General features: G+C 38.0%; 1 protein-coding gene across 1 annotated transcript; it reads left to right on the plus strand.

Moving 5' to 3' along the window:
* Window positions 1–3,982: 3,982 nt before the first annotated feature.
* LOC112431469 (uncharacterized) lies at window positions 3,983–9,356 on the plus strand. Its single transcript, XM_024800076.2, has 3 exons — window positions 3,983–4,266; window positions 5,983–6,216; window positions 8,202–9,356. Exons 1-3 carry the CDS (start codon window positions 4,095–4,097, stop codon window positions 9,146–9,148), a joined length of 1,353 nt encoding a protein of 450 aa, XP_024655844.2. The 5' UTR covers window positions 3,983–4,094; the 3' UTR covers window positions 9,149–9,356.
* The last annotated feature ends 213 nt before the right edge of the window (window positions 9,357–9,569 follow it).

Raw genomic sequence — 9,569 nt, forward strand, 5'->3', positions numbered from 1 at the left:
ATCAGTTCCCAGTTTGGATTTGGGACATGCTCTCTATTTCTAGGATTAGGCTTAAAACGTTTTCTTTTTGGTAAAGTATATAGTTAGGGTCAGATCAACTGACCCTGAATCCTTCCTTAGTTATGATGAAATAGGCCTAGATATCTGGGGGATTCCCACAATGTGGTGCATTAACTCACCACATTTAATTTTTAGTTATTATTCATCTGTGGCTGTCTTCCACAGCATGTTTTTGTCCTGTTTTCCTCCCATCACCTCCAACTGATCACAGCAGATTGCCGCCCCTCCATGAACCTGATCTTTCTGTTAACTTCTGTTTTTCGCTCTTAAGAGTTTGTGTAATTGTTGTGGTTTCTCTATATTATTGTAGGATCTCCACCTTACGATATTAAACATGTCGTTATAATTTGGTGAAATATAAATCTTACTGAATTTAATAGATAGGCAGATCAATACTTTATTGTTCCCACAAGGGAAATTGCTGTATTACAGACCATGATGAAGAATAAAAATAGTATTAATTTATCATCTACAATAAACAACAAGTGAGAAACAGCTTTAAAATAAAATAAAACATTGTATTAATATTCACCCAGAAACACCACATATCTGACATAACTGAATAAAATATTGACAGGAGTTACTTTGCTTGACATTTACTTTCAAATATATTTGCTTGATGACCCTTAGACACTGCCCTGTAAACGTTTTATTTGAAGGGCTCGAGTGTTTTTGTTTTACAGCTGAAAACAGCGATAATCCTACTTTAATAACCACATTATTTCAACATGAATAAAAAAACAGATTAAGGATAGATAACTAGTTCTTTTAAACTTTCTTATCAGTCACACACTTCTGAATTGTGTGTCATCAGCCTCTTTCATATCGCCTCTCCTTCAAAGACACCACAACTGAGCTGCAGCAGACTCTGGACACTTGCAGTCCAAAGACAAAGGAAATCAAATATGGCAGTCAACAAAAATAGTATCGAATGTTAACACACATCTTATAAGCTTTCAGTAAGTTGCAGGAATAAAAGAATCATATCCTATAATCATGTGTATATGCTTTGTATTTTTAAATACAGAGATAAAGTAACTAAGTGTATAAAGAACAACAAAGTCCTTTAGGAGGGATGGTTTTTATAACAAAGGTGACAGGCTCTGGTGTTCAAAGCACACAAACAGACGGACAGTAAGGAGATTTGAGCATTAAGGAGCAACTCGCATCACTGATATTACGTAACTGTTAAAACAACACTGAAATGTGTTGACGATTCATTTGAATTAAAATGGGAGTGTTTTTCTGTACTGTACCTGAAAATATCTTGTTTATCTCAGACTCACACACACAGTTACTGGAACAACACTGATAGAAAACAAGTCCAACAGGTTAAAGACATGCAGAAAATATTTTTTTGGACTTGTGACCAAAGCAGTCATAATAAAACCTGCAGATTAGAAACTGAAAGTTCTGACTTTAATCGTTTAAAGTAAAACTAAAAGCTGCTGTAAAGCCAATTGTATTCAAAGTCTGCATTCAATATTTATTTTCATACATTTCAAACTTTTCTCTCCTCTAGTTATTTAATATAGAAAAATATGATGCTAACATTCATAACAGCATGACATGCAGCTCCTGTTAAGAATGTCAATATTTTGTTTTCTCTCAATGACAAGAATAAATATTTTACTTGCTTTATTCACTCCTGTCATTTTCATTGTTAAAAAAAGGGGGAAGAGCAAAAAACGCTAACCTGTAATACTCAACAATTATTGGGCGATTGAGAGAAAGCCCTTCTTTAATAAACACCACTGAAGAGTTGCTGTGGATTACAACTGCTAGTAAATATGAACTTCTGTTTTTTAAATGTATATTCAGTAATAAAGATTTGGATTCACTGCCTCTGTTCATGGCTGATGGTCTGTTCTCTACATCACATCCACTTTTCCTCTGCTGTCAGTCTCAGTTCTGTCATTGTCATTCTTAATCAATCAACGTTTCCTGCCCCAACAATCACACAAAGCCCTATGAGCAAGCACATGGTGACAGTGGCAAGGAAAAACTCATTTTTAACAGGAAGAAACCTCCTGGCAGAACCAGGCTCAGGGAGGGGCGGGGCCATCCATGACTGTTTGGGGGTGAGGGGAGGATGAAAGGACAAAAGACACATTGGGTAAAAGAGCCAGTTATTAATAATGACTAATGATTAAATGCAGAGGTGTTTGAGAAAGATGAGTGTAGAAAAAGAAGAAGATTAGGCTACTGGAATAAGTGGCATAACTAAGGGAAGGTTCAGTGTCAGCTGATCCTAACTACGAGCTTCATCAAAAAACAAAGTTTTAATCCTTATCCTAAAAGCAAAGTGGGTGTCTGACCCTAATGGGCTCAAATTAACATGTATCTTAAAAAGAAATAAGAACTATAAGGAATACTGAAATGTGTTTAATTTTGGGGGTAAGTTAGATCACACTGCTATCTTCTTGGCTTTTTCAGTGACAGAGCAGAAAGACGAGTGGGTGGCAGCAGTCTTGGAGTGACTGTTTCCAGCGTGCAAAGCACCAAAACAACAGAATCGGCTGCCATAGACAAACTGAGCAAACTGACAGCGGTGTGTGTGCGTGGGGTCCTTTCTTCTGTGTCTCTGCACTGATTTAAAATTCTGTTAGCAGGAAGTTTATGTTGAGCTCAGTGTGTTTGATTTGACTTCATATGTGAAAAAAACAATTACACACAACTGAACAAACATTAAAATGACCAGAGACCGAAAGAAAACTCGCACACAGAAAATGAGCTGAGGGAGACACCTGGTGGACAGACACAGACATGACAGGAAGAAAGACTAAAGTGCAGAGTGGAGACAAACAGCTGGAAATACTTGTTGGAAAGGATTGTCATGCTTCAGAAAAACACACAGCACACACTCTAACAGTCCTTTATTTGCACTGAAGGAGACACGTGAAGAAACCAAATCACACAATAATGAAGTGAACACATTTATAGTCAGTGTTCAAGATGATGGATAGAAATGAAAATCATTTTAATGTATTTTTATGTCTGTGTCTTACAGCAGATACAGCATTTACATAAACTCACTGGCCTTTTTCTACTGAACACTCTTTACTGATGGATGATTCGTTGTAAAAAGTGGATCTACCAACATTTTATTTCTTTGTTATTGTGATTAAAATGTCAAACAAATATATTTTCCACTTTTTGTGTGACAGATGCAGGAATTTCTCTGTCCTGCATGTGGAGAAATCTGCTGTTAAATCAGAACATTAACAGGTTTCAGGTTGTATTCAAACACATATTACTGTGTATCATGTGTCAGCAGGCATGTGTTAACAGGGACTATGAAACACGTTATAAGATGGTCTCAGGCTAAAAATACTTTGCTTCGTTTAAAAGAATGTAGGCAAATCTTTTCACGGATATGCATTAAAACAACAACAAATATGTAAATGAGTAATATCCAAGCAAATAAATAAATAAATAAAATAAGACTCTTTGTTAATTCAGGATTCATTTTTGACATATTGAATCCTGATAGTTTCTCAGCAGCTTCGTCATAATGTGTTTTTGTTATCATACAAATTGGACAAATTCAAAATATCCATAAAACCAAAATAATCTGCTGTAGTTTTTGATGCTGTACCAACACGTGTGCTCATACTGTTGATGATTTAGCCTTCAGTTTAGAAGCATTAATAACAGCTGACTGTAGGAATATAATTATTTATATTACTGCCTCTTTTGCTCTTCCTTATTTAATGATATACAGCAGGAGAATGCATGGAGGACCTGTGATAAATACTGTATCAATAACAAGCATGAACCTGTTTACGCTTTCTCTTTGGAATATGAATAAAGTTATGAACGAGGGAGAAAAAACGTCACGTGACTGCAGGCCAACAAATCACAGCAGAGCAACAAAGTAAAAGGAGGCGTGTCCATGCGAGAATAGTCACGTGCACAGATATGGCTGCTGAACTCCGGGGAGAGAGAAACTTAAGTATCGATCCCATCACGTCAGTGTAGATCAGTCTGTATAGATGCTTGTATCGATCCGCTCAGCCTGAGTTGAAGCAGCGATGAGTTCAGCTCAGTATCTGAGAGAGTTCATCAAGGAGAGACTAACTGCTGTTTGCGAAGAAATCTTCTCAGAGGTTCAAAAAACCATCGTCCAGTATGAGGAGGAGATCAACCGTCAGCACAGACTGCTGGATATCAGCTGGAAACCCGACAGAAACTCACACATCATAGGTATGGACATGTTTTTAACTCTGTGCTGTTCAAGCTCAGATTCTTCAGCGTGACTGATTTTACTAGAAGAAGTTAAACTGGGTATTTATCAGTGCTGTGGGTCAGTGTCCAGTGATGGTCCATGGTCACTGCTAGGTTAGCTCCTGGTAGCAGCAGAGTAAGCCAATGTAGACAGCAGCATCTCTGAGCAGACCAGGGACGGATCTAAAGAAATTTTCTTCGGGTGGCAAAATCAAAGCCTTTTCTTTTCAAACACATATGCAGGTGGTACAATGATTAAAATGCAGTAAGTATACACTTTTTTCATATAAATATAGTCTATAACTTAATCATTGTCTGTAGCCTACATACTTAAAAACTTTAGTTACATAAAAAATGTGAGTTTTGATTCCTACTGTATAGTCTGTATAATAAATAAATATGTAGCCCAATAAGTATAAAATCCAGAAAGCTACACAACATAGGGCGGTTCATTTACACACACAAGTCTAACTTAAGTTTCACACTGTTTTCGTTAGAAAAAATTCAAATTGTTACATGTTAAATTTACACAAAATGTCATAAATCTGCACTGTCATGAACAAAAATGTAAACCTAATTTTTCATGATTTGTTGGGTTAACCCTCTGAGGTCCAAAATATAACCGGACATTTTTGACACCTTTTGATTTTACATTTGTATTTCACCCTCAGACTGTTTCATTTTATTTTTTTCCCCTTTGCCTTGTTTGGTATCATTCTTTTCAGCTCAACCTCGCATATCTGAATTTAATTGTTTTTTCATTGACATCATTCATTGATCTGAAATCACACAAAAAACAAAATCCCACCAGTATTATTTTACTGTTAAAAAAACAACACAGACATGTTGAGTAAATTATTTTTATAACTTGAAATGCAAATATAAATTGTACATTTTGAACACTTATGCACACATTTTGTAAACATGTCTGAATCTAAACTAGTTTATCTTTCCACAAAACCAGATTATAATAAATACTTAAACAAAGTGCTCTAATGTTTATTCTGCACTAAAATTTGGAGAAGCTTAAAGAAAAAAATGTTTTTTTAAAGAATACTCATTTTGTTGCATTTATTTATTTTTTAAACTTTATTTTCTCCAACAGGATTCCACAGTTCATCAGGTGTCAGTGTTTTAGGTCCTATTGATATTGTTAGACAGACCATCTAACATGATAGACCTTATCACATGACCTGGTGATGAAGCTCTACAGTGAACATGAAAAATATAACGCCAAAGTGCAACATTGTTTCTGCAAAAATGACAAGATGCTAAAAGAATGTTAACAGAAAACTATTAATTTTATACATTTACAAATGAATATATCTCACTGCTCAGTGGTGCCTTTATTTTTAATGACAGTTGCACATTTGAACTCTTACACTTTAAACTATTTCAAAACTGGAAAACATTCATGCGTTTTTTGCATCATCACCTGTGAATTCCACCTCATTGCCTGAGAGTGCCTCTATGACCCGCCTCAGCTGATGAAAACATCCTGCATTCATATACTTAATTTAACATGATCAATACCACACTGTGGCGCCGGTCAGGCTACAATCTGAGCTCACTGTCTCTCCAATTGATCACGATTTATTCAGGCTTTGATTCATGCTTTTATAAAATAGTGTTGCGTGTGTTCTTGTATCATCACATTAGTTACCTTGTTCTGTTTTTTTTTCTTTGTTCCTCAAGACCTCCCACAAAATCATGACTGTGAGGAAGAGGAGGGGAGGAACTCCAGTCTGGTCCAGGAGGACCCAGAGCCTCCACAGATTAAAGAGGAACAGGAGGAGCTCTGCAGCAGTCAGGAGGGAGAGCAGCTTGGACTGAAGCAGGAGGCTGAAGGCATTATCGTCTGGACTGGGGAAGAGCAGCTGAGAGAGATGGAGACCATCTGGAAACCTGTGATAAAGTTACACAAAATAGGTATGTAAGACTCTGATGTCCTAATAAAAATGAAGGTCACCCATGTAGGTGATGAGTAAAAATAACATTGTTAAAAAAAAAGAAAGATAAATGGCCTGCATTTGTATAGCGCTTTACTCAGTCCCTAAGGACCCGAAAGCGCTTTACACTACATTCAGTCATCCACCCATTCACACACACATTCACACACTGGTGATGGCAAGCTACATTGTAGCCACAGCTGCCCTGGGGCGCACTGACAGAGGCGAGGCTCCCAGACACTGGCGCCACCGGGCCCTCTGACCACCACCAGTAACATTGTAATAACATTGTAAAAATAACAGTGTTACTAAAAATAACATTGAGCAGAGTGCGACCAACTGTTCGGGTAACAAAAAAAAAAAACTCTGTAACTCTCCGTGTGGTCAACAACAGACACACATTATGCCCGTGTCGTGGACTAAACCAATCAGAGATAGTCAGGGGCGGGACCTCTCTGATTGGCCGTGGTCCAATTGAAAGTGCAGTTGGAAGAGGGAGGTCAGTAGCTAGAATAAAGCGATATCAATTCATTAAATCCTAAATCGACTTTTAAATATAACTGTGTTTTGCCAGAAACGCCAGATTCTCAGATTAAAGCTCACAAAACTATTTCAACAACAACCAAACAGCAAATGAGAGCAGGTACACAAATTCCACACAAAGACGTAAACACAGAACGGACCGACGCATTAGAATCAACTTTGTCTTTCTCGGCTTTCTCACCCGACGGCCCGTAGACGGACACGCTGTCGGAGCTCTGTGTTCACGTCTTTTTGCGCTGATTCTGAGCTTCAGGTTTTGTCTCTCTCCAACTAAAATTCACAGAGCCAGCAGCAAAAGAAGCAGCAAACTGCGCTTCACATTTGGTCAATGTCGTCATGAATTCCCTTTGAGTTTTGCTGTTTTGCTTCCACCACGATAAAAATCACACTTCATGCACAGCTAGCTCTCTCTCTCTCTCTCTGTACTTCAAGAACAGTTTCCCGTCTCAAATCTGTTTTCTGCACTATTCATTCGCTTATTACCCAACAGTCTACCGTTGATTACAGCGCTGTCGGCCGCTGTCTTTTTCTTTTTTTTTATTTACTTAAATGACCTCGGAAAAGAAAGCCTAATTTCTGCTGTTTAATACTGAAGAAAAACTTTTTAAAATTATGCAAAATTACAGAATATTTTTAAGGTTATCTGCTATAAAAAGCCAGGCCAGAAAAATCTCCTTCATGTTTTTCTGTGTTTTATTCTCAGTTACTTTGACACAAAGGCATCTGCTGTGATGTTCACAATTCTGATGAAGTCTCACATACATCAGTACTGATAAATGATGAGAATTATAATATTTCTGACAGTCTGAGGCTAAATTGAATCGAATCAGGACTTTGAGAACCTGAATCGAATGGATTATAGAAATCAGTGATGATACGCAGCCCTAGTGAGCAGCCTTGGCCTAACAGAAGTGGATGTAGCTGTGGGTAATAAGAAAAGATGAAAAGAACTATTGATAACTTTTTTTGTTAAGTTAAGGCCTGATCCATCTGAAGTTCATAGCCAGCTCTGACATGGTGCCATCTGTCTTTGAACGCTGAAAAAGCACAGTGTATCCAGATTATATGCTGCAATAAATGCACTGCCCAAGTGTCCACTCTCCCCATTGCCTTTCAGCAGCAGACAGCAACAAACAGGTCGTCAGAGGAGGCCAAGATGATGATTAAGTTTAACATTTTCTACAATATTGACAAAGCACTTTAAGCATAAGATTGTTAGTTAATAATTTAGAAATGAATATTGTCTGTATGGACTGCAACTTCCCCCCCAAAAAAGTGCACATGTAAAACTGCGGTGTTAAGTGATGCGGTTGAAACATTTTAGTCCGCCTAACTTTTGTGCCGGTGCAACGATGGCAAAAAGTTAGTCTAGAGCCCTGTCAGTAAATGTATTTTTATCATTTTGTTCATTTGTGCTTTCAGACCTCCAACAGCAGGATCTCTCTGAAAAGGATGGTGTTCTCACAGACCAGCAGGTCTGTAACCAGGAGAGGAACTCCAGTCTGGACCAGGAGGACCCAGAGCCTCCACAAATTAAAGAGGAACAGGAGGAACTGTGCAGCAGTCAGGAGGGAGAGCAGCTTGGACTGAAGCAGAAGGCTGATACTTTCATGGTGACTCGATCTTATGAGGAAAGTGACCACAGTGAGCAGCTTCTTTCTCACAGCTCTCCTGAAGGAGAGAGCCGAGATCATGAAGAAAATGGGCACGTGGAGTCAGGATCTACTAGAAATACAGAGCTGAAGAAGAGACGTCACAGAAAGAGAAGTCATAGACAGAGACTAGACAACACTGCTGTGTCAGAGAGTCAAAGTAAACCTGTCTCAAGGAAAAACTCTCTAGAATGTGACATCTGTGGAAAAACCTTTCAGCATAAATTTGTGCTGACTATACATCTGAGAGTTCACACGGGCGAGAAACCGTATTCTTGTAACACCTGTGGAAAAAGATTTTCTCACTCATCAGCATTAAAAAGACACAAGAGAATTCACACTGGTGAGAAGCCATATTCCTGTAGCACCTGTGGAAAAAAGTTTATTCAGAAATCAATTTTGGACTGTCATGAAAGAAGTCACACAGGTGAGAAACCATATCCTTGTAGCACGTGTGGAAAAAGATTTTCTGATTTATCAGCAATTAAAAAACACAGGAGAATGCACACAGGTGAGAAACCATATTCATGTGGGATCTGTGGAAAAAGATGTAGTCAGAAAGCAGCATTGGAATCTCATGTAAGAACTCACACAGGCGAGAAGCCGTATTCTTGTAGCACCTGTGGGAAAAGATTCACTCGAAAATCACTTTTGAACTGTCATACAAGAACTCACAAAGATGAGAAGCTGCATTCTCGTAGCACCTGTGAGTCATAGCAGTGTGTTGGTGGTAGTGCGTACACTGTCAAGTCACTGCAACAACTGATTGGAGATGATTCATATTCAAGACAGTATTTTCTGCTATTTTAGGTCCTTTACAATTTAAAGCATCTTGAGAGAACTGTCATTGTGATTTTGTGCTTTATAAGTAAAACTGAATAAAATTGGATTGTCTAGAGGAGTGAAGAACTCTCATCTTTGTTCAGTTTATTACCTTATTCTTATAATTGCATATCCTATTAGAGTGATTAGAACATGCTGTAGGTATTACAGGTACTGCGCTGCAGTGGTTTGTAACATATTTATCTAATAGACTCCAATTTCTTCACGTAAATGGAGAGTCCTCTTCACATGCTGAGCTTAATTATGGAGTTCCACAGGGTTCAGTGCTAGGACCAATTCTGTTTACATTAAACAT

This window comes from Maylandia zebra, linkage group LG3 (assembly GCF_041146795.1).
Source record: "Maylandia zebra isolate NMK-2024a linkage group LG3, Mzebra_GT3a, whole genome shotgun sequence".
Classification (NCBI taxonomy): domain Eukaryota; kingdom Metazoa; phylum Chordata; class Actinopteri; order Cichliformes; family Cichlidae; genus Maylandia; species Maylandia zebra.